Raw genomic sequence first — 26,933 nt, 5'->3', positions numbered from 1 at the left:
CTGCTCTCTAAATGATTCAGCAGCGAGTGATTTAGTGTTATGGGGCTGTTAATGGACATATTTTATGGGTTCTTCTGAGTCAACCTATACAAATCATTACACATGATTACGTCTCACCTGTGGCAACAATGATCCCAGGTGCAGTGCTTTTGGTGGAGATTGTTCCAGACAAGTATGGGTTCTCTGATGTTTGCAGTTGGAGGTGCAGCGAACAGAAAGGCTGGAGGAAGAACATAACATGGACAGTTTTCTAAACTGTGAATTTAAGAACAAAACAATTCATACACAAAAGGGCACAGGTTTCATTGCCTATATACCGGTATATATATATATATATATATATATATATAGGATTAGAACATAACATAACATAACACATGACATAACAAGACTTTTTAATCTTGAGTCATAAAGAGTTGTCAGTTCTTTTGCTGGAAAGCCATGCGATGAAAAGAACGAAGAAAAAGGAAAAAGAAAACTCGAAATGAAACCCGCTTTCAATTTAATGCCGGAATGAGAATCAACCGCATCACACCGCATTTCATCTGTCATTAACCCATTCTGAACGGGCACCCATTTTGGTGTTGGCATCATGTTATGCTTTAGCTATTGAAAAATAGCAGATCTACAAGCTCATATCGCGCCACCGAGTGGCGCGATACGAGCTTGTAGGTCTGCTATTTTTGTAAAAATCGAAGAACGACTGACATTTTTAGAATCTGATTTCAGGTCAGAATGGGTTGATCAGACCAGTGTGTGTCCAGTGGAAACCTCGTTATGAATCTGATCTCAGGTCAGAATGGGTTAAATACAAAGCATGATGGATTTACATAAAAGAATGCTGACAAATCCCCAGGGCAAACGTACACACAACAGAAGACAATTACTGTTCAGCGAACAGGGGGAAAAAAAGGCGTCTGTTTTCATCTCTCTCCAATTGATAGCGTGAAATTGTTGTAAAGACACAAAGTGCACGGAGCCTGAACTGGGTAATCAAAAGTAACCCACCATGGTAATTAAAATGTCACACGAATGTGCAATCACACTGAACTGTAAGCCACCCTGAGCGCTCCTGCAATCACCTCTAAAGCAGCATGGATCCCCCCCTAATGTCTCAAACATTCTTGTTCACCAACGTACAGCAAGTTGCCGTGAAGCCGCCTAATGAGACCCATCTCAGATAAAGCCGTCTAATGCTGAAGTCAGTGGGGTGCAATGCAACTAAGAACATTTACTCAAGTACTGTATTTTTACTTCATCGGAGTACTTTAAAATTTCAATACTTTTACTTACTACCCACTACATCTCAGATACAAATTGTACTTTATTCCACTACAATGTGTCGCATCTGTGAGCATCTACTATTTTGGCGCTACTCTCCCTCTGCCAACGTGGGGAGAGCCCTGAACTGAGCTCATCCTTCACCTGACAGGGGGGAGTTTCCCCTGTAGGAGGTAACACGTGGAAGGAACACGTTATTCCAACCAGTTCCTTTCCCCTCCATCGGGTGCCCCATCTGACCAGGGGAGACAGTATAGAGACCAGGATTACTGCAGGGTACCTACCCAGAAAGGCCCTTTCGCCAACCCCACCTAGTCCTAGGGTATGGGCACTGATGACGCGGAGGAGAGAACATGCCCCCAAAGCCCACAGCATCCGCCGCAGGATTCAAACCTGGGACCTTCTAGCTGTGAGGCGACTCAGGCGAAAGCGTTAATGACCAGGGCCCTCCCAAAGATTTCTATACATTTTGAAAACTTCGATTTATTTACTTACTGTGAGAAGTTCTTACAACACTGGCTGAAGTTATATTTTGTTGCGTGCTGAAAATAGACAATCTATAAGATTATATTATGAAATAATAATCTAAACTATAGATCTGCTATTTTGGCTGCGCAACAGCAATGTACATATAAAGCAGCCATGTTGAAGTCAGGAAATGCAGTACGTCTCAATCTGTTAGTGTTGCGCCTTATCTACCATTATTTTTCAACAGGCTTTTATTTCATATAACTAAACGATATAGTCAGCGACGCTACGTTGCGGCAAATGCCCAGATTCAAGTACAAAGATAGCTCTCTCCTCAGTTCTTTTAGTGCATTCTAAACGCTCTGTTATATTATAGATCATATAACTGTAGGCCAAGGTAACTCGCTCTATCTTGATTGGCTCGCTGTAATTAGCTCTCAATTATCCTATATTCATACTCTGAATTTTGATAGTGGGAAAAGTTCATCTATTAAGACCTGCTGTAATAAGATGAAGCTTCTTTCTTTGAGACAATTCTTAAAGCCTTATTTGATAAGATACTATGATATAATAGCTATGGAGAAAGGAAATCCATTTTAATTCAGTCAATTATGTCTGAGTTCTTCTTGATTACACTACATAGGAAATTACACGTTTCCAACTAAAAAAAGTACTTAGAAATGAATATGTCATTATCCTTATTGCAGCAGAGTATGCTGAAGAGCCAAGAGAATTTACTGTACTATATCATATCATATCATCTTTACGTCTTTATTCATTACATGAATATATTGATTTATTGATACTATGTTGCGGGTGATTAGGTGGGGTGGGAACAGCTAGTTTTAGGAGAGCTTTGTTGTTTGTTTTGTCCTTGATTATGGTTGCGTATTGAGTCCTCTAGTCTACTGCACTCCCTGAACTGTGTGGCCACAAACACTTTGAACACCATTTTTTTTTTTTATTATAAATTTTTATCCCACGATTTTGTAACCCAGTTTTCTTTTTCACCCAGTGCCAATTATCTAATGTAATCCTGGGCGCTACACTTCCTCTGCCAACCTGGGGGGGCAGCAGACTGACCTCATGCCTCCTTCTATGCATGAGGAGTCCAAGCTGCTTCTTTTCACCTGACAGAGGGGAATTCCCCCGGCCGGACGTAGCGCGTGGAAGGGACACGTTATTCCGACCAGTTCCTTTCCCCTCCATCAGGCGCCCCGGCTGGTCAGGGGGAGGTAGTTTTAGAGACCAGGATTACGGCATGTTTTTGTGAGGGTATCTACCCTAGGGGACACGGGGAGAACATGCAAACTCCACACAGAAAGGCCCTTTCGCCAACCCCCGCCTCGGGTATGGGCACTGATGACGCGGAGGAGGGAACACGCCGCCAGTGCCCACAGCGTCCCCAGCGGGAATCGAACCCAGGACCTTCTAGCTGTGAGGCGACAGCACTACCAACTGTGCCACCGTGCCCCCTTTGAACACCATTTTTAAGTATGGTAATGACACAGTGGTGGTGGGCCCAATCTCAGACAACGATCTGGAGGCCAAAACTAAATGTGTAATTAAATGAATTAATGAATGAATGAATGAATCTTTCTGTACATAACTATGCTTGTTTTATCTCACGGTTACCGTAGTTGCACAATTAATGTGCAAGTGTGCTTGATGAATGTACTGTATTCCGCACCATGCATTCTATTACACTCCCAACCCCCATTTGTGCATATTATTCCCCATTGCACCAAGAGGATTTGAAGCAGGTCGCAGTTTACTATGAAAACACACATTTCATGTCAGTCAGGCCGTCACGCCTTACGTTTACACACTATCCATATATGGGCATTCCCAGACCTGATTGTTTCAGCACGGCCTCGCCCTTTAGGGTGACTTACTAGTAGTTTATCTTATCGCATTTCTTAATTTTACTTAATTATAATTTATTTCCTTTCAATACAGTCAAGTATTATTCTTATTCTATTATTATGTTGTTGCAAATTGTTTTCCTGTTGCTGGCTGCACAGTCTTGCCAGACCACACAAGTGCACGCACACACACACGCACACGCACACACACACACACACACACACACACACACACACACACACACACACACACACACACACACACACACACACACACACACACACACACACACACACTGCGCCATAACTGACCAGTACACAGTGGATATCGTTCCCATCCAGGTCAACAGAAGGTGCTTGCAGAAGCCTCCAGTCTCTGCCTTTGTTGTAGGTGATGTATGTCTTCACTTGGTTGTCCAGCCTCTTGTTAGCGATCAGCATCCCTCTAATACCTGCCACCTACACAGGAAACAGGCACATATCGAGCACAATTAACACCCCACAATGACTATAGTAATAGACTAGTGTCTTAAATGACACTTCAGACAAATTTCTAAGCAATCAGTATGACAACAACTCGTGTGCGGTAGCTTTTACTACATCCTAGGTGGTGTCTCTAATTAGCGATATGTCCCCACGTGGTGTCAGCATGAACCAGACATGCCTAAATGATGACCACAGAGAACTGACAGACACCTCATCTGTACTGTCCTTTCCTCACACTGAGATCCCCGCCGAGTTTCCTGGACAGCCTCGCTAATTTGCCTCTTAAAAGCAGGGGCGGAGACAGGAACTCATTATGAGTAAGGCAACGCCAATACGAGGTAGGCAGACCAGGCAGCCCCCCCCCCTGCCCCTGCCCCCTCAGCGCAGCTGGAGTGGAGAAAATTTAATAACCTTGAGTTACCGAAATACAATGTGTATTTATGTTTTAGCTTATATACTGTATATAGGGTACAATAATTAGATGGTTGGTATTACATGATTAACCATGACCATGACATACACTTTTATTTTGTACTTTCTTGAACCACAAGCACTGCAGAGTGGCGACACTAGCGTTGACTGTCTCCCATTGTAACAATGGAATGCGGAAGTGCTCATTCTATCTCAATGGGATAGTTCCAGCCATAGGAGCAATGTTTGGAACTATAGCCCATAGGCACCCGCTTTGCAGCGAGATCAAAGCGTGTCGCTACTCTCCTACTCTACACTCTGAAGCACTGATGAACTAATAATTAGTTCTCTTGCACGTAATTACGTTTCCCATTGATTGGTTGAGTTGGTGGCTCCTCGATCATAGCTATGATAGATCCCCAATTTTCTGTGGAGACCGGTCGACAGAAGCGTGCAAAAGCAGCAAAATGAGGGACCTCTGGTTCTCCCCCCAGTGCGGGTGGTGTGGTGTAAGCTTAGCGGTGCGGTGATAGCCTATAGAACACCTACAGCTTTAGGCGTCCTTGAGTCGAAAATGAGTTTGCCCTGGACAAACCTTTTTCTTTCTCCGGTGCCATCGCGTGTCTCTGCCGTCTCAGGAATCAAATGAAGAATGAGGTCGGGACATTGTGTGCATGTGTGGTGTGTTTATATGTTGTGACGTGAAAGGTTCTGGGGGGATGCAGCCATACAGGCATCTAGCAGACACGTTTCACACTAGAGTGTGAAAAGACCCCATACATTCCAGACTTTCAGGCCTTGAATAGGACAAAATATAGCAAATAATACACAAAATGCAGCTCGACTGAGGTGAGGCAAAAACGTAAACAAGTAAGGCACATGCCTGACTTTGCCTAAAGTAAATCTACGCCTGCTTAAATGCCAGATTTATACTAAGTCGCACTCTGAAAATAGCCTACCTACAAGCTCACAACGCATCGCATATAGCAATGCATTGTGAAGTTGTTACATTGGCTATTTCGATGTAGCCTACTGTATGATACAGTGTGCAACTACAGTGAGTGAAAAACAGGCATGAGACATTATACAATATACATGTTCCAAACCCACATCGAGGGAGGAAGGGAGAGAGAGAGAGAGAGAGAGAGAGAGATAGATAGATAGATGATGGCCTACATCAGACGGTTGCCTCAGTGAAGGGTCCCAGTCGTGCAGCATACTCGCTCCCCAAAGGGATCCCGCCGTATAAGTGGCACTAATAGGCAGCGCATTTGACATTGTCATGGATACACACCGCTCGGGATGGACGCCGCTAACGAGAGGCCTCCCCTCCTCCTCTGACCCGCCCTGTCAATCACCGCCGTAATTATTTATCGCTGCTGCCTGCCATGGTATCACACGTGCACATGCAACACAGGACACACACACACTGTACACGCACACACACACACACACACACACACACACACACACACACACGCTTGCACCTTAACGATGAGATACATGACTTCCCGCCAAGTGGGGCGGCCTGACATTGGTCTATCCATCGTTCACACCACCCGCGCGGTTTGGTCCCGTGCCTGACGGCAAAATGAAGGACACAGACATAGATCACCGTGCAGGAATGGAGCACGGGACCACTTTTTAACTTTTTAACCACGTATGGCAGTCAGTGTACTGTACACAGGTGAATGCACTGTTGATAGAGGGGCTGTCAAGGAGGAGCACACCGCTCACAAGAATCACAGCCTGAGGTAACAATATTTTCAATTATGACATTTGGCTCCTGCATAGGCTAGAATAGTACGCGTGCATGCATGCGTGCAGGGGGGGGGGGGGGGGGGGGGTTGTAAAAGAGGCCAAAGTCAATGAAGATTATCCTAAGATTATTGTGCCAGTTTAACCACTTTAAGCCATCATCAGATATTTTAGCTTTCAAAAACCTTGGATGGCGCAGTGGCAAAGTATATCTGCCCTGTCTGGGGCTTTGAATCCGTCTATAAGAACACAATTGGCCCGTGCTGGTGGGAGGGAAGCTGCTCCTAGTCCTACGGAATGGGGCAGCACCTGTCAGAGGCGGCGTGTTGGGTGGGAGGCTCTACGTCCTCCCGGTGGGGGCTGGGTCATGGGTCAAAGAGGCCAAAGTCAATGAAGATTATCCTAAGATTATTGTGCCAGTTTAACCACTTTAAGCCATCATCAGATATTTTAGCTTTCAAAAACCTTGGATGGCGCAGTGGCAAAGTATATCTGCCCTGTCTGGGGCTTTGAATCCGTCTATAAGAACACAATTGGCCCGTGCTGGTGGGAGGGAAGCTGCTCCTAGTCCTACGGAATGGGGCAGCACCTGTCAGAGGCGGCGTGTTGGGTGGGAGGCTCTACGTCCTCCCGGTGGGGGCTGGGTCATGGGTCAGTAGGATGCAACAGACAGCATTGTGTGTGGGGTGAAATGAATTGCCATCATGACTAAATTGGGGGAAAAGAAATGGGTATAAAAAAGCAATCGGAAAAAATCATGCAATGCCAGGCATTTTGAGCATGTATAGCTTTTACATTTTCACTTTCATTTCGAATTTCTGGGGGTCTCAGCCAGAGGCTATAGCTGGGGGGGTCTCAGAGGCTATAGCTATTTCCTATGTCCTTGGCATTGAAAGATTTTGGAATCTTTAGAGTACAACGTTCATGCTGTAAAACCGTGCACCCCATCCCTGACCCTAATGCTGTGAGCTTGTATAAAGGCAGCAACAAAAAAGCGAGCGTAGAGGAGGCGTCCTCGGCGGAAAGGTGCAGGTTATACTGTTCAAGCATTCATACTCTTCATGCTGTACAACATATTCTCCAGCGCACACATCACCTCTTGATCAATGGTAGTAGACCTTTCTCTATAGCGAGTGCACTCTCCCCATCTCCTTTATAATATTGCTCATCACCTTGGTAACTCTGATTGTGTGTGAATTTTAATTCATTTCCATGAGCTGAAGGTTTCTGCTTGTTAATAAGTACAGGTAGATGCAATTCCTGACCCTATAGTTCCTTCCCTCAAGAGAGCCAGTCCATGATTAATGTAACAAATAGCACGGCCCTTGAAAACATCCCGGAAAAGTTTTCTCCTAGAAGATACAGGTTTCTCCTCTGATAGCGGCATGTATTAACACTATTCCCACAAGGAGTAATGAAGCTTCCCACAGTCTATTACATAATTAATGGATCTCCTGGTGAATCAGAAATCCATAGGTTGGAGGCTATCCGGAAGGCCAAATCGCCCTGAGATCAACCACGTCTGCATTACTGCTTTGCATCTTTTATGGCCACCTGAGGGGATGAGAGGAAATGTGTTGATGTGCAGCGCCTCACCGTCCAGCTGATCACATGGAAGTCAAACTATAGCGATACAGACATCCTGCTATAAATGCACCACGTCTCTGTGTGTCTGCGTGCGTGCGTGCGTGTGTGTGTGTGCAGTTGTAATGCACGTGTTTGCCCCACCCGACTTCTAAATCGACACACGCGTTCCACACCCCCGCAGGGAGTGCAGTGCCCGGTATCGCGTCGGTCGGACCCACAGTTCTCCAGAACCACCACAAAGGGCTCTGCTCAGGCTCTGCCAGTGGGCCTAACCGGCCTAAGTCCCCTCACATGTGCAATTTTCAGTTGTATTATTAGGTTCCAAAGTTGCATCGTTCTCAAGTAGGCCGGTGGCCGACGGGCACGTACAGGTCTAGTGTGATGTTAACATAACAACTGCCATGGACGGAGATCTCTGTATTTTAATGTTTTATATTGATTCAGTTTGAGATCATGCTACACTACTGTCTATCAGCGTCTCCGTGTCTAGGAGATGAACTGGAAGTGGTTGGTCCATCAGTAAAAAGTGTTCCCCTCCCCTCGTTGACTGAACGATCTCAACACCCCTTTACCTCGGATTCTAATCCCATTCCCATTCGAATCAAAACAAGCTTTATTTACGGCCGATTCCGGTCGTGCCGCTGGTCGCGGTAAAAAAGGATCATGCCTCGGGTGGTCCGCGATAGGCAATATCCCCTTGCACCCCACTTTATAAACATGGCACATGGATAGAGACTAATGCTTATTATAATATGGTAAAACATCTTGTCTACCCTGTCTTATGTGTCTCAGAAGAGGGCTGTGTACAGTTCAGAAACCCATCATCGATGGGCAAGCCAAGCTAATAGAAACTGCAGCCTATTCCTGGAAAGTTTGCATGTTACTGTATAATGGAAGCCATGTTTGAGAATGATGATATCACTGGGGTTTCTGAAGTGTCCACAGCTAGTAGAATTGTTTTTAACTATTTTATTAGGAGCATTAGTAAGGAGGACCAATAATTAAATGAGATATTATATTAAAAAAACACATCTACATCTATAAATTCACAATGTGCCGCAATGCGAATAATCAAAGACCATGGGGTAAGCTCTGCTGTAGAGGTAATACAATAATACAAAAAAATAAAGCTAAAAGCTTTGAAGAGATTATAATAAGTTTGAGTTTTTCTTTTAATTGTTGAAAATTGTCAGCTATTATGCCCACACTAGGGGTGCCAGGGTTAAAGTGGTTAACTGCCAAACAAAACAATCTCTCCAATTTACAGTAGACGATAATTGTGAAAGTGATTTAAGGAGGGCACGTTTCACTGGTCCTGTGTCTCGCTCTGTGGCAGATGTGAAGCTTTCAAGCTACACTAGTGACCAGGGTTAGTGTCCAGTGCTTTGACCAGGGTTAGTGTCCAGTGCTTTGACCAGGGTTAGTGTCCAGTGCTTTGACCAGGGTTAGTGTCCCGTGCTGTGACCAGGGTTAGTGTCCAGTGCTGTGACCAGGGTTAGTGTCCAGTGCTTTGACCAGGGTTAGTGTCCAGTGCTTTGACCAGGGTTAGTGTCCAGTGCTTTGACCAGGGTTAGTGTCCAGTGCTTTGACCAGGGTTAGTGTCCAGTGCTTTGACCAGGGTTAGTGTCCAGTGCTGTGACCAGGGTTAGTGTCCAGTGCTGTGACCAGGGTTAGTGTCCAGTGCTTTGACCAGGGTTAGTGTCCAGTGCTGTGACCAGGGTTAGTGTCCAGTGCTGTGACCAGGGTTAGTGTCCAGTGCTTTGACCAGGGTTAGTGTCCAGTGCTTTGACCAGGGTTAGTGTCCAGTGCTGTGACCAGGGTTAGTGTCCAGTGCTGTGACCAGGGTTAGTGTCCAGTGCTGTGACCAGGGTTAGTGTCCAGTGCTTTAACCAGGGTTAGTGTCCAGTGCTCTGACCAGGGTTAGTGTCCAGTGCTTTAACCAGGGTTAGTGTCCAGTGCTGTGACCAGGGTTAGTGTCCCATGCTGTGACCAGGGTTAGTGTCCAGTGCTTTGACCAGGGTTAGTGTCCAGTGCTTTGACCAGGGTTAGTGTCCAGTGCTTTGACCAGGGTTAGTGTCCAGTGCTTTGACCAGGGTTAGTGTCCAGTGCTTTGACCAGGGTTAGTGTCCAGTGCTTTGACCAGGGTTAGTGTCCAGTGCTGTGACCAGGGTTAGTGTCCCATGCTGTGACCAGGGTTAGTGTCCAGTGCTGTGACCAGGGTTAGTGTCCCATGCTGTGACCCACACACAACAAATGCACTTGAGTTCTACACATGGCATGCATGCCTAACCAGGATAAAACAGCCACGCAGGCGCACGCAGATGCACGCACGCAGATGCACGCACGCAGATGCACACAGGCGCACATGCACGCACGCACGCACGCGCGCGCACACACACACACACACACACACACACACACACACACACACACACACACACACACACACACACACACACACACACACACACACACACACACACACACACACACACAGGAGACAGGAGTGCTGGACCAGTAATGGCACCATTAATTACCCCGCCCCTGTGACTGCCACTAGCCAATATGTCACTTCCAGTCTATCGGTCACACCTGCCAGTGTGTGAGTGTTAACTGGATTCAGGAGGGAGGAGAGACAGAGAAGTAATGCTATGATGCTTCCATGAATGCTAATGAACCCACCTAGCCAGTATTTGCTAACAAGGTCATCACAAATCCACAAGTAAATGGCAGATATAAGGCCATTTAAGTGCATTTTTCATGTCAAGACTCCAGCGTACATAGACTAACAGTGCCTAAACCACTCCTGTAATGGAGACTGATGTGTGGCTGTCATATAGGCTACTTTCCTAGTCTATGGACTGATTAAAACCATTACAAGACTATCTGGCAACGCAACGCATTATGTGAGCTCATAGATGGACCATCTGTCACCAGCACTCATCGGAAATGTACTAGGTACTTCCTGCTTTTTTTCTTTCTCTTCTCTTTCTCTGTTTCCCCTGCATTTTCTGTTTGCGCTGTAATAGCGGGCCGCCATACCTCGTACAGATCCAGCATCTGGTTCCCCCCGATGCCCCTGGTGGTCTTCACGTTCTCCATGGCCAGTGTGAAGTAGATGCCCCTGGTGTCGGACAGGTAGAGGTTGTAGGTGTCGTTCTGGTTCCACTCCTGCACCGCGGCAAACACCTGCTTCTCGTCTGTGCTGACGATGTGCAAATCCTATCAGAGAGAGAGGCGCGCGTGGCGAGATTAAAGAGGAGTTATGATGGGAGGTCACGGAGTTGCGGATTAGTACAAGCGTGACCCTTTGGGGCTCGGCCATGGGGATCAAGCCTTTACAGGGGCGTTGTGGAGGTGAATGCTGATGTGCTGCAAGCAGGGCATCGCTCACTGAGCGGATGAACGTGGGCAAAGCGACTAATAGGCTCTGAGTGGACGCACACACCATACATGATTTTAAAGAAATTGGGCCGATCTTCCTTATACTTCCTTCACAGGTCTTACAAATTATACTAATTAAGGCTCTGCCGTTCCATTCTGGTCAAACAGAGTCGGGCTGCAGTTATTTTTGCATGTTGGCTCACTGGAAACACTCTGCTACACCACCAGTCAGTGGTTCACAAAGTGGTGTCCAGGCAGGGAACCCTCATGGTTCCTTGAGGAGGTTCCGCAAATGGCCCCTTATGGGTGTCTAAATGGGTGCATAAAATTGGTTATTTGTACACTCTCAGAGTTATGGGGTCCTTGAAAATACAAAAAAATTAAATAAAGGTTGAGAACCACGTGTGCTACACTAAATGCATGGAGTCTTAATTACTATAATTGGTAAGACCTGTGAGGTAAGGAAGATCACGCCCAATTTCTTTCCAATATGGCTACTGTGCATAAAGCCTATTGAAAACTATAAGGAATGCCAATGGTGGAAGAAGTACTTGGCACAATGTTTGTGTTAGGACAATGTTTGTGTTTACACACACCCTCATAGCTGGACATAGGAGGGGCTATAGCACCCCTCACAAATCTATGAATGAATGAGAGCCAATGTTCATGAAGATGTTTCCTGGAATAAGTACTTAGATCTTACCTTTGGCAGGGAATATTTTGGCAGTTTAATCTGTATGAATGGGTCTCTCTTGTAAGACACATAGTACTTGGCTCGTCCTGATGTAGGAACCTATAAAATAAAGCACAAATCAATATGTTGGTTTGTCTGGTGGCTTTTTAAAGATGTATACAAGGCGGTTCTTTCCTCGTCTCACCAAATTATTGCAACAGCGCCCCTGGCGGTCAGAGTCGCGTAGTTGCACTCATTTGGGGAGAGGAAAAATCCAAGATTTTTTGGTTTCAAACGCTTTGTGCAAAGAAATCGAACATTTGGGGCAGCATGAGGGTAAGCAGCTTAGATTTTACATTAGTACATGTTCAGAGCTATTCTGAGGCACAGGGTGCCACGCTCACCACCATGGGGGTGAGAGCTTTTAGACTTGATTGGAAATGTCAGAATCGATGACTACATCTACGAGAGTCTAAATCTTAGGCTAGGACATGGCCACTGATAGCCGTAACTCGCCTTGCATTCCGATTTCCGAGGTTGCTGGCTCTTGTCGAAGCACGTTGTGGTTTGGAGGTAATCTATGGTAAAATATCTCGTAGGATGATCAATAGCCTCGTTATTCATTGTCAGGAGCAATCTTTAAGTCGCCTAAACGGACGCGCAACTTTGGTCTAGAATAAAGTCCTCCTTAACAGTCTTTAGGCAAACATGCCGGGTCGTATAAGCTCTTATCTTATGAAGCACAAAGACACGGAGCCTGGTGACCGTGTTAGAATAAACACTTTTCAATTCACACAAAAGCGAGATTATATCTTCTCTTTTCCAATGCATATCAATAAGTCGAACGTTTAACTCTTTGTCTGAGGAAATGCGTATTAACCCATTCTGAACGGGCACCCATTTTGGTGTCAGCATCATGTTATGCTTTAGCTATTGAAAAATAGCAGATCTACAAGCTCATATCGCGCCACCGAGTGGCGCGATACGAGCTTGTAGGTCTGCTATTTTTTGAAAAATCGAAGAACGACTGACATTTTTAGAATCTGATCTCAGGTCAGAATGGGTTAATCAGACCAGTGTGTGTCCAGTGGAAACCTCGTATGAATCTGATCTCAGGTCAGAATGGGTTAATGTCACATAAGACATTATACTGTAGCAGAGGTTTATAGCAGGGGCTCTCAAAGTGGGGTGCAGCAAAATTACTGATATTTAGGAAACAATTGGACTGTCTGTAGAGATACAAAATTGTGTGTGTGGGGGGGGTTGGGGGTTCATGGAATAATTCATATCAAGCTGGGGGTCCTTGAAAATAAAATAGTTTGAGAATAATGTCTTTATAGTGAGTGTAGTGAATGCCTAGAAGGAGTGAGCAGGCTGAGGTTATAGCACCGAGTACCACAGTCGAGTGAATGAAGAGACGGCATATCGATGTTTGGGGAACCCGAGGCAATTTGAACTTTAAGAGGAATTGGTATGATTGATTCCCTGCATTCCTTCCAGGATCTTTCGTCTGTGACGCAATGTGCTAAAACACGGAGTATAGCTCTGGAAGGGGAGGTTTAGGTCAAGCTGTTGTGGGTTTATATACTTGAAATTCCATTGATGATTGAGGGAGCTTTGGCGAACAACTCTATCTTCGTCTGCTGGCTATTCTTACAAAGTGACGTTCTATAACCTGAAACTATTAAGGTTTTTGTTTACATTGATATTATAACCAGAGCTACCGGTGATGGGAGAGCTACGTCATAGAAATAATGCAAATTAAGAAATAAATGTTAAAAAGGTGAAAATAGCAGATTAGATAGTATACAGTAAATTCTTGTGGAGTCCAAAAACCCAGGATTAGTTCCACCTCCTGAACAAGGCCCAAATTCGTTTTTGAAAACCAATCTAAAACTAATGTCCAGAACCCGTGAAATGTGTTTCACGGCACGTCAAGGTTCATTTAACGGTAGTTCGTCTAACAGAGACATACTGTATTATGCCGCCAAGACCAATCAAGCTTGCTTGTACATGGCTCAGGTGTCAATGTGTCTGACCTGTTCTGACTGACCAGGAGCGAAACGTTTGGCCCAACTGGTGTATACTAGCTGTGTGGTCATTGGTCAAAGATAACACTGTCATTGTGCTGCCGGGTTGAGTGGTCAGATGGGTTACGTGCATTTTCAATATTGATATATTTACAAACGAAACATTTTTTCCACCCTAAAACATGATCATCAGGTCTTATTATTATATTTAAAAAAGTGTACAGTATTTGTTAAAATGTCGTTTTCATGTGGGCACCCCCACCAGTTCATTAAGTATGCCTGGTTTGCCTGGTGGGTGGTGATGGGTAGTGATTAGTTGCTGTGAGACTGCACATGGGGGTGAGTTACTGTATGTATTCATAGAGGTTGCTGCAGCAGGTAGAGACCTACCGTATTATCCGTATATATTATAGCTGATGAATAGTAGTTCAAAGTGTATGTGCCAGATTAAATGGGGCCTGCATGGTGTTAGTTTTAGAGAGCAGAAACATGTGGCCTCTGGAGCATAATGTGACTTCAGCTAAATTGGGACACATTTTTGTAGCTTGCCTAGAGTGGAGCGGGGGTTCTCAACCGTTTCAGGCCGCGACCCCCCAAAATAATGATATTTGAACTGGCCTGGGGACCCCCCACCCTGAACTGGCCTGGGGACCCCCCACCCTGAAGGGGACCCCCCACCCTGAAGCACTTGGACTTGTAGTTTGACTCTGTTCCACAGATAAATAGTGTGAAAATAGCAGAACTACAAGCTCACAACACATTGCGTAGATCGTCTATTTAAAAAACTTTTGCCTCATAAATATGGCTATAGTTTGTTGATTACTTGTAGTAATGGTCTTTTATTCTTTTTTTGAGCTATTCTTAAATGTCCTTAAATTGTCAATTCACTGTCATCTGGGGACGACCCAAAAATCCTAAGAGAAGCTAGCCTGAGATTCGGCCAGATTTTTTGTGTCACTTTGCTACTAAAATAAATAAATAAATCCACAAAACGTAATGAATTGGGCTGGATCCATGGATGGTCCCACGAAGTAACCACAGATTGAGAGCCACTGATCCAGAGTGGAGCATCACCAGACTTATTATAAAATAACATAAATAAACTTTTACATGACAGTTAATTATGTCTAGCTCAGCGGTCTTAAGGCTGGGAAGGAGATTTGGCTTTTGGTAACAAGTTTTAGATTTCCGGTATGGCGTTGGTATGGGCATATTATGATCTGGTTTTCAAAACCCATCGCAAACAAGTTGGGCTCGACCCCTAATGGTCTGTTTGCAGTTACTCCCAACAGCATGACTGAAGTGAAATGAGACACAAGTAGCATGTGCTTAAATTCATATTTAGATAATGTTTCAGATGTCAAACATTTCTGAGATGATAGAATTGTGATGGATGATGATGGTCATGGGAAGGGGAACATTCTGAAAGCTTCATGGGCAAAGATAATAAACTTCAAAATCTAAAAAAAAAAAACGGTCAAAATGACCTCTCAGACATGCTAGTGCTAGGGGAGCGAGATCAACTCATATGCAATGTTTTTTTTAAAACCCTATACCCATACCTACTGTATAACACCATGCCAAAATCTAAATCTAGTTACAACATGCACAATCCTTATAATAATAATAATAATACAACTTTATTTGTATAGCACCTTTCATGACATGAAATGCAGCTCAAAGTGCTTTACAGAACAATGGAGAATAAAAGAAAAGCAAGGCAACGACAGTAATGCAATACAGTGAGGACATGAATAACAGAAACTAAAAAAAAAAAAAAAAAAAAAACTAAAAGATCAATTAAAAGCAATGTTGTAGAAGTGGGTCTTGAGATGATTATGATTTTTTTACATATTCCCTTCCAGATTCATAGGCATTTTAAGCGAGGCAGTGAATACGTATAATATCATCATACTATAATTCAGTCAATGTCTGTCTGTCTGTGTGTGTGTCAGAAACACCGCCGTATCTCCTCAATGCCTGCACCAATCGCTCCCACTTTTCACACAGGCATCGACCATAATAATATGGAGGTCTTAACAAAGCCCTTTTCCCAATTTAACAACAAATTATTAATTAATAATGAATTTCTTAGTGAATTAAAAATGCGAAAACACACCCAGGGCGCAGTACCCCCCGCGGCCACAGGGGGGCGGGGGGGGGGGGGGGGGGCAAATATCTCACAACGGGTAAGGGCTAGTCATAATAATTGTGCAAAAAAATATATACCTAAGTGCAGGTGTTAAAATTGCACATTACGTATGTGTACATTATTATGAGTATGACATACCTCAAATTTATGATAGCAGGCTTTTGGTGTTAAATCTGGAAGCTGATGCAGTGGAGAAGCTATATAATTATTCCTACTTTTCCCCTTGACTTTAAAATAATTTTAATCCTCATTTGCTGAGTGTCAAAGTAAATATAATATTCAAGCCAGAGAGAAAATGTGGCCAACGCAAACCATCGGCTTCACGGATTGGCTGAACTTCGCATAACATGCGAGCAGTATGGAGAATGTGCACAGTACACCATTCAAAGCAATAGAATGTGCACAGTACACCATTCAAAGCAATAGAATGTGCACAGTACACCATTCAAAGCAATAGAATGTGCACAGTACACCATTCAAAGCAATAGAATGTGCACAGTACACCATTCAAAGCAATATAATGTGCACAGTACACCATTCAAAGCAATAGAATGTGCACAGTACACCATTCAAAGCAATAGAATGTGCACAGTACACCATTCAAAGCAATAGAATGTGCACAGTACACCATTCAAAGCAATAGAATGTTCACAGTACACCATTCAAAGCAATAGAATGTGCACAGTACACCATTCAAAGCAATAGAATGTGCACAGTACACCATTCAAAGCAATAGAATGTGCACAGTACACCATTCAAAGCAATAGAATGTGCACAGTACACCATTCAAAGCAATAGAATGTGCACAGTACACCATTCAAAGCAATAGAATGGGCACAGTACACCATTCAAAGCAATAGAATGTGCACAGTACACCATTCAAAGCAATAGAATGTGCACAGTACACCATTCAAAGCAATAGAATGTGCACAGTACACCATTCAAAGCAATAGAATGTGCACAGTACACCATTCAAAGCAATAGAATGTGCACAGTACACCATTCAAAGCAATAGAATGGGCACAGTACACCATTCAAAGCAATAGAATGTGCACAGTACACCATTCAAAGCAATAGAATGTGCACAGTACACCATTCAAAGCAATAGAATGTGCACAGTACACCATTCAAAGCAATAGAATGTGCACAGTACACCATTCAAAGCAATAGGGCGACAGAAAATACATTATATTCCGTTCCAATTGCTCGATAACGACTTGCATTGTTCCCGCCATGGCCCTAAATAGGCTGCCGGGCCATCCTAGTAATAGTAATAATAATAATAGTAATAAGTAATAATTTCAGTAATTCAATCCATCATTAAGTGAGAATTAAAACAATAGCTTTTCCACCGGCGTTGTACCTGCAAAGCAGTTTGTTGTTGCATGCCATTCCCTCAGCGAATTATATGCAAATAGCTCCATAATCCACAACCCCAAGTGTGTGTGTGTTATACTGTATCTTCATTCAGGGTTAACATTGTGCACCTCACTTAACCCATTCTGAACGGGCACCCATTTTGGTGTCAGCATCATGTTATGCTTTAGCTATTTAAAAATAGCAGATCTACAAGCTCATATCGCGCCACCGAGTGGCGCGATACGAGCTTGTAGGTCTGCTATTTTTTGAAAAATCATGACATTTTTAGAATCTGATCTCAGGTCAGAATGGGTTCATCAGGACCAGTGTGTGTCCGGCGGAAACCTCGTATGAATCTGATCTCAGGTCAGAATGGGATAATGCATGAGTGTCTCGTCTCCTGTCCTCTCCTATACCTGGATGAACATGTAGTCGTCCTGGACCACCAGTGAGCTGATGTCGATGTACCCGGGGAACGGATAGTTCCTATTAGGCTCTGCACACATTTGAGCTCTGCAGGTAACATACTGTACATCTGACACATGGAGGGGGAGAGAGAGAGAGAGAGAGAGAGAGAGAGAGAGAGGGAGAGAGAACACAGCAAGGAGTATTAATGGTGTGACAAGCCAAGGAAAGATTTGTACAGCTTAACCACTTTTAAAACCTGGCCCCATGTTGTTAACTTGTTATATAGGTGAAGGAGTTTCCAAACGGGTCAGCAAATGGTTGAAAATAATCCTGGTCTCTAAAACTACCTCCCCCTGGCCAGCCGGGGCGCCTGATGGAGGGGAAAGGAACTGGTCGGAATAACGTACCCGTTCCTTCCACGTGCTACGTCGTCCGGCCAGGGAAATCCCCCCCCCCTGTCAGGTGAAAAGAAGCAGCTTGGACTTCTCATGCATATAGAAGGAGGCATGAGGTCAGTCCGCTGCCCCCCCAGGTTGGCAGAGGAAGTGTAGCGCCCAGGATTGCATTAGATAATTGGCACTGGGTGAAAAAACTAGGTTGCAAAATCGTGGGATAAAAATAAAAAAAAAGGTTGAAAATAGAAAGAAAAAATAAAAGCGTGATACTGCAGCGCATCGCGAGCTAGCTAGATACCCCAAATAGCTGCTCTACAAGCTCACAGCGCATCGTGATGCGTGAAGCTAGTAGATCTGCTATTTTCAAGCAACACGTCATACAGCGAAGTATGAATTTCACCTATTTTCAAGGTTATCTTGTATTCACTATGCTCATTATAAGACTGTCTGCTCGCTTTGCGTCTCACTGGTGGACTATGGAGAGTTCTGAAACCTCAAACCTGCCTGCCAATAACATCATCAACTGGAATTTCAAGCTAATATAAACTACAGCCTTTCTCTTCCTGGAAAGTTAGCGTGCTGTATAGTAGCCATTGTTCTTGCATCACAAACAAATAAAATAAAGACGTTGAAATTGAAATTGTGTAAAATGACCAAACCTGCCTACCGATGATGTAGCTGGTATGTATGCATGCATGTTTCTGAACTGTCCTGTCCACAACTCTCCATTTGCAATCTTATAAAGAGCATTAGTGAGGAGTGAGGACCAATAGATGGAAATGGTGACGTGTGGTTAATAAAAGCACTGAAGCTGTGTCTTCACTATTCCTTGACTTGACATGAACATACCTTTGTGTAACTTGTTTTCCAAGGCTATGTACAAGAAACATTATATGTATGTGCTTTGTCTTACTTTAACTTATTTAGTTAACCCATTTTGCGCGGGAACCCGTTTTGGTGTTAGCATTACGTTATGCTTTAGCTATTTAAAAATAGCAGATCTACAAGCTCATAGTGCGCCACCGAGTGGCGCGCTACGAGCTTGTAGGTCTGCTATTTTTAAAAAAATCGAAGAACGACTGACATTTTTAGAATCTGATCTCAGGTCAGAATGGGTTAAATGTATTTAGCTCCTATGCCACAACAATGTGGAACGCCCTACCAAGAGAGGGAGCTCAGAGCTCAGCACGTACGGGTGGCTGCAATTCGAAACTGGCCCCAGTAAAGAAATATTTCTAACCGTTTTTTTTTTTTTTACATTGTACTGTATATCTGTATGTGATTAAATGTTCTGATTAATTGAAAATGGGGGACCCCAATGGAAACAAGTCTTAGTGCGTTCTTTGTTCTTTTTAATCCTCTTAGCCTACCTGGTATTGAACTAACTGTTAATAAAGTTATCAATCAATCAATCAATCAATCAATCAATCAACTACAATGACTTCCATTCCAGCCTGCATGGCGGCGGATGTTTTTACTGTTCCTTAGCTTGCCTGTAATTGTGAGACATGACTTATTGTTATTATACAGTATACCTGTCAATCACACTCAGCTGTGCATGGGGGTGGGTGGGAGGGAGGGAGGGAGGGAGGGGGGCTATGCTTACATCTTGAGAAGGCCATGCAAGCTCTTCTGCCACGGCGGCAAGCTGGCATAAACAGCATCACGTGACCTACTGTATGGAAGACCTTGCTTGGTGGTATTCAGAGTTATGGAGCTGACATTCAAGGAGAGAGCCGTACAAAAGGAAAGGCCATATTAATCAACTATCATCCACCGCATCTATGGGGCTAATCCAGTCCCCCCGGCAACACAGCCCAACCCGCGCTGGAATTCATTCCTTTACAGACTCCTGTATAGAGTCTCTATCCCTTTGTCTTCTCCCTTTCTTTCATTTGGCGGTAATAGGACAAGCAATGTTTCAGTGTGTAAACTTGTGTGATGGGGCATGTGACTGTGTAACTGTGTGTGCTTGCGCATGCGTGCACGTGCATGCATTCACGTGTGTGTGTGTGTGTGTGTGTGTGTGTGTGTGTGTGTGTGTGTGTGTGTGTGCGTGCGTGCGTGACACGTGCTTGTGATTTTTGACAGCCTGCGCCATATTCAACACGGGAGCACGCTCACAATCACAAGCACATGAGCTTGGCTGTCAGGAAACCCAAATACATCTGTAGGAAGTAAACCCTGGGCTACATTTAAACATTTCATCCATGCAACGTTCAGAAACAAGTCAAAAATAGATCAGACCCCGACCCATCACCGCCCCAATTCTGGATGGCAATGCTATGTGACAGAGTCCTGGAGCTACAGGCGAAGGGGGGGCGGAGGTCACATGGGACTATGGTTGGAGGTGCATGGCGGGCCTCCTTTCTCTTCTGTTGAGAAGTAGTCCTGACTGGAGCTCCTAAGCACAATACTGTATCAGTGACCAGAGCACAGCAGGGATTGCATCTTGCCTGAGCGGTCTGTTACAGAAGTGGTTTCAACCCTTTTCATATCAATGATCATCATTTTATTCAGCCTTTGAGCCATATGGACCACCATTTGACGAGACTTATTCTCTCAGACCCAAAAGTTGCTGTATTGATGTTGGTACCATAGGATTAACAAAACGCCTGCGGTTTCCGAGGCTACCATAGTAGAGATAATAGGCAAACGTTGATCAAAAGAACAGTTCTTCTACATTCTGTAATTGTGTAGACTACGTTAATTAAGTTAAGTAATGCAGATGTTTAACATTAACTCTTGAGAGCATAACATGAAACCAAATGGACCCGTATGGGTCCATTTGGTTTCATTTTACACTCTCAAGAGTTAAAAACCTATTAAGGGTCCATTTGGTTATACCAACTCTCCATCATTTAGCTGGGGACCACATGGAACCCTCGCAAGGACCACTGGTGGTCTCCGGACCACTGGTTGAGACGTACAGACTGCGTGCGTGCGTGCGCTTACTTACTCCCATCAGGCGTATGTGCCTCCATATGGATGAGATCTATCTCTTTATCCAGGCCTGCAACAGACCTGCGGCAAACAATAGTAGACAAAGAAAGTCAAGAAAAGCGTCTAATAACAGTGTGCAGTTTGTGTGTGTCACGAATCACAATGCAGTGTTCCGTGTTGAAGACTTGAAGCCACACTGTACAGGATGTGATAATCAGGGTGATACCCTGCATTGACAAAGTGGCAGCTTGCGTGCATGTCGACTAGTGTGGCGGTGATGGCTTATACAGTACGTCTCCTTTGGTCAAATATGATCTCTATAAATACTTCAGTGGCGTTGTTGGAACAAAGACAGATGGGCAATGTATTTTCAATCGATCAGAGTCGACAGACAATCGAAGGTGTCTGTGAAATTGATCAAAACAGCCATTCTCACCGTCCAACGAAAACAATGACACTTGAATGTGAAACATAATGAATCATAATGGAGTGGCTCATTGTAAACTACCATAATACTTTTAAAACATCGCTGACGAGAGATGGGAAAAGACAATAGTATCCCATTGAGAATGAGTTTGGGAAGAGATGCTAATACAGAAGACAGCAGGGAAGATAATTATGTTTTCAATCAATGGAAAATGTACTTGTTTCACCCGTCTGTCTTAAATAAGCCGGTCTGTAAACAGATCCATTGGGTCTGGCAAGCTATGGCAGCTGCCATACCTTGGCTCCAAAAGAAAGGCAAATAACCGCAAAAATAGAGCAAAATATGCATGAAATAAAGTCAAATAACCGCACGTAACTGCAAAAAATGTCAGCGAGTGCGTTCTCTGCAGAGTCCGCGCACACAGACACGATGCGTGCATGTGTCGTCTGTCTGTCTGTCTGTCTGTCTGTCTAAAGACAGACATAATTATGATGGAAAAACTGCAGTCATTCAAAGTCAAGCTGCAGCTGGACTGTTCAACTGCTCAGCAGTGACATAATGAACTGAAATGAACCCATGTCATATTGAAGTCCAGTAAGTAATACAGACTTCAATTGGACGATTCATTTCATTGTATTAGCAGTGCACTCTATTTGCTGGTGTCATGTTGTCTTCTTTCCCAGCAATCTTGAATTTTAAAATCAAATAGCCGAAAAATAGATTTTTATATTAAACCTGATAATGTGCTATAATCGGTATTTCAAAAGTCCCATCAATATTATTTCCCCATTAATGTTAACATGCATAATACATTACTTTCTCATTGGTTTTTATTTTTATTCCATGCATGTGTCATTCTAATTAACCCATTCTGACCGGGCACCCATTTTGGTGTTGGCATCATGTTATGCTTTAGCTATTGAAAAATAGCAGATCTACAAGCTCATATCGCGCCACCGAGTGGCGCGATACGAGCTTGTAGGTCTGCTATTTTTGAAAAATCGAAGACACTTTTAGAATCTGATCTCAGGTCAGAATGGGTTAATAATGAAACTGTCAGGATGTAATAGACATTTTTAGAATCTGATCTCAGGTCAGAATGGGTTAACAGCCTATAATAAGACATAAAAGCAATACTTTTCTTTGTCCGTCACTGGGTGATCTTCCTAGCCTTGCAATAGAGCTAAGTTATGGCGTGCCCAAAAGCGATGCCACTAAGAGATCCACTGAAAGAAATAAGTAGGGTTTTTTGTTGTGCAATTCTCCATGCAGCCTCAAGGGAGTTCCACTTGGCCAGGCATTTCAAGGTTATGCCCACTGCTCATTGCCCCGTGTCGGGCTGTCGTGCAGACATGCAGGCGAACCTCTGTTCTGGATGACTTGGCCTTTGGCCACGGTAGAGGAAAAAACACAACAACAGTGAGGAGGACGACGGAGGACGAGGAAGAAGAATGGAAACACTATGAGAAACACTATGGAGCAAAGGAAGGATGGAACATGCTTAGTAAGCAGTGGTTCTCAAACCAAGCCCCCCAAATTAATTAAAAGTTAATCTACAGTAAATCGGGCCTCTATACCTGAAATTGTGTTTTGCCAGGGAACCCAGTAGAAGAGTTGTGTTAAAAAAGGCCATGCGTGCATGTGTGTGATTGCGTGGGGGAGACAGATGAAGGGAGATGATTCTCAGCAGGGGTATTCCGCTCCAGTTATAGAAGCCTTATTTTTATCCGTATAGCCATGGGGGATGAAAAGGGACGTTGTTCACAACCAAATTGGTCACATTTTTGTTTCCTTCCAAAAGAAAATGACCTGTTCTAGTGACCCGTTATGCTCTGTGTTACTTTTCCTCTATTTTCTCTTCGCTATTCTAACTTTTTTCTGACTGTAAGTGTGATATTGAGAGCCTGCTTAAAAATACATTTCACTCACTCTTTGTCCAAAATTGTTACTTTTCAGGATTCAAATTCAAACGCTACTGATTGCTACTTTTGAAGCTTTTGTGTGATGCTGTAGTATGATGATCAAGTAAGGCATTAATTTACATTAGAAGGGTTAGAATACAGAGATAGGATGTTTCTGCCCGACAACAACGATATCTAAAATAAAATGACAGATGCTTTTCTGGATTTAAAGGTTAAGTAAGCTACTGGAAGTAGCCAACATCCAGCCAGGTTGTACCAGAGCCTTATGTACTACCCGTGAGTGGGGAGTGTTGGCTGATGAATGAATATCAAATATCAAATATCAAATTATGACAGGCAATTCCTGCTGTCAAAATATGACCCCCCAGTCAAAAAACACTTTGTTTGAAATAGACACTCATGCTTTCCAAGGTGTGATTTGGGGTCCTAAGGATGAATACAAAATGAATATCAACATCTTAAAACCAAATTGTTGAATTGAGGGTTTGAGCTCAGGGGGGAGTGTTGGCTGGGAGGAGGAGTAGGACTAAAGGCTCATACATAGTCTGGATTTACGGTGGTGGGGTGACCACCGAACTACAACATGACGTCACGAGCCGCGGTGAAGAGCAAACCACCGCCACCGCTCCAGCCCTTCTCTCTGTTTTTACTCACCACCGCTCAACGTTATTTCAGCTCCGGTGGTCAGCTCACCACCGGAGCGGTGGTGAGCTGACCACCGAAAATCCAGACTATGAATAGGCCTTAAGGCCCTATACGTCCTATACGGGGGGGGGGGGGGGGATATGTCATATAACAAAAGCGGTAGGCGAGGCTTAAGTTCTGGTGCGTGGTGCTAAGGTGAAAACCAGGTATACTTAATGAACTGGTGGGTGTGGCCATATAAAAACATAATTTGAACAGTCTCTGTACACTTTTTTTGAAAAATATCTTCTAACTAAAAAAATAACTGACAAAAAAAAAAACTTATTTATGTAATTTCCATTTCCTGAAAAGCAGAAATTTTGTACATACAAGTTTTCCACCCACTCTCAACGATCTGTGATGAGTGTGCACTCTCACCCCTGCATGCCGGAGGGACACCGCAGTGAGGAAGCCGATACGTGACAATACGATTTGATGAAAGACGACGGGGACTTCCAGGCGCCATTATTAGTCCGAGCACCTCAGACTGCATGCACACACATGCATATGCAGCATGTAGCCCTATACGCATTTCCCCCAACAACCATGATTGTTTATATTATGTGCAATTGGCTGAATGGGGCGGACCCCCCTGCATGAGCAATGAAGCGGCATGCGACAGGCAGCCGGGGACGCGAGGAGGCTGCATGCTAAGTGTGCTGTGCGAAGAGGATATTAATCTCTGCCTGATCGTATCAAGGGAAGAAAATAAGCGAGAGTTTCAGCAGCGGCACCAGTCACTCACGCAACCTTGTTGTTCATAGTCATCAATATCACTCGCTCACAAGCTACACTTCCCGCATCCCTGAGCAAACAGACTAGCGCTGATAAGGGAGGGACGGAGCCGAAGACATGCGATGATGGTACAGTGGTGGTGGAAGATTTATTTTGTACAGTGTAAAGAATACTCTGTAAGTACATGGTCTGTATTCAAAAGATTACTTGAGTTAAAGTACAACACTATTTGGCATCCAAATCAGTAGAAAAGTATAACGGTATAGGACTACTACTTTTATCTTTTCCTCAAAATTTGATAGGCTACGTTTAAAATAGGGCTTAAGTAGGTAATGTGCGTTTCTGAATAATATAAAAAATCTGCAAAATAGTTAGTAGCCCAACTAATTACTATTATTATCAAATAATTGTAGTGGCGTGAAAGTGCAATCCATTTCCTCTGATATGTAGTGGAGTATAGTACAACAAAGTACCAACAATGGGAATACTCAAGTTCTGTTAAATAAAAGTACCAAGTGACCTTTCTAGACATCATTTATCTAGAGATGTCTACAGCAAGATTGCATGGTGCAAAAGAGGAAAACATTGAGATTTGGTCTGGTATTGCAGATTTGGTTAAGGGCATGGTTTAATCATTATTATTATCATTTATTTATTTTTTGTCTCCATTGCACAGTAGTAGGAGTAATGACATTTTGTGGCATCTTTGGTCTTGGGGGGAAGGGGTGGGTGGGATTGTTTGTTTTTGTGTTCCTTGCTTTTGCTGTTATGTGTTGTTTTATATGTGTTTTGTTTTTTTTAAGTCATTCATGTTGTTAACATGTATTATTGTGATTTTTGTCTTAAAATAAAAAACATTTGATAACAAAAAATAAATAAAAGTACCAAGCCAAAGTCGCCAAGAAACACATTACAAAATGATAACAAAGAGTGCAACAAATTCAACCAAAATAATCGTGCGTGACTCACTCACCAGTAGAAGCGGTTCGGTGTTACGTGCTCGTGAACAAGCTGCCATTTTCTGCCAAAGTCAAGGGAGCTGTACAACTGCAGAGAACATTGATAACAGGAGGGAAAACAAGAAGAAGAAAAAAAAAGGATGTTGTTAGTGAGATAAGTAATTAAACCTGTGATTAGTCTGGCTGATTTAGAAGGTCTCCGTCCGTGTGACAAGGGAGGTTGAGGCATAGCCATATTAACGCCAGGGTTCAGGTTAATCAGGGCCAGGGTAATAAAGCATCCTCGTGAAATAGCCTGTCATTTCTCTCAATTGCTATCATTATTATCAACCATTCTTCTTACATACCGTTGCTGTCGGAAGGAAACTCATTTTTTTAGGTTTTTGAATTCTTTGCATGAATCAGTGCTATTGAACACCCTGTGTGTTGTTTTGAAAATGTTGAACCAATGGAAAGTACTCTTAACTCCATTAGACCCTGAAACTGTCTGCTAAAGCAACTAACTCCTCCACCTCTCTCCCTCTCATGCAAGTAATTGACAATATATAAAGTCACAACACCAGTACAGTATTGCGTTGTTTTCGAAATATAAGGTTTTCTTAATTTCCTGAAAAATATATTTTTTTCATTTCCTGAAAAAATGAACATTTTGCAGGAGTTAGGTGGTTTCTTCCTGACGGCAGAGATATGGGATCCAATGAAGTAGATATCACCTAGTTCCATTACAAATTACAGCTCTGAGGCGGAGAGGAAACTCTTTCAGGGATATAGGAAAGGTGTGCGCTCAATAGTCAGTAGTATGGCCCGCGGGCCAAATACGGCCCGCCGGCTGACTCTGACCGGCCCGTGAAAGATTACTTGATAATCCCATTATCCGAAAATAAAACATACTTTCTAATTACCTTATGGGTGGACTAAAACCGCATCGCTTTTACTTTGAAGCCCATGCATTCTCACAGTTCACACAATCTGCACGTCAACTGTGCACATGAATTGCGTGTGATTG

At 43.6% G+C, this 26,933-nt stretch overlaps 1 protein-coding gene across 1 annotated transcript in view; it reads right to left on the bottom strand.

Moving 5' to 3' along the window:
• The window catches only part of LOC310859584 (VPS10 domain-containing receptor SorCS3-like), a 137,307-nt gene that overhangs the window by 55,816 nt on the left and 54,558 nt on the right, over positions 1 to 26,933 (bottom strand). The window contains exons 3-9 of the mRNA XM_083766205.1: positions 25,942 to 26,015; positions 21,217 to 21,281; positions 17,871 to 17,989; positions 11,944 to 12,033; positions 10,899 to 11,078; positions 3,927 to 4,073; positions 118 to 220 (exon numbers count right to left, since the gene is read on the bottom strand). Coding sequence (XP_083622331.1) covers positions 118 to 220; positions 3,927 to 4,073; positions 10,899 to 11,078; positions 11,944 to 12,033; positions 17,871 to 17,989; positions 21,217 to 21,281; positions 25,942 to 26,015 — 778 coding nt within the window. The remainder of the gene's footprint in view (positions 1 to 117; positions 221 to 3,926; positions 4,074 to 10,898; positions 11,079 to 11,943; positions 12,034 to 17,870; positions 17,990 to 21,216; positions 21,282 to 25,941; positions 26,016 to 26,933) is intronic.

This window comes from Protomyctophum parallelum (assembly GCF_964188405.1).
Source record: "Protomyctophum parallelum genome assembly, chromosome: 5".
NCBI lineage: Eukaryota > Metazoa > Chordata > Actinopteri > Myctophiformes > Myctophidae > Protomyctophum > Protomyctophum parallelum.
This window is presented reverse-complemented; position numbering and strand designations above follow the sequence as displayed.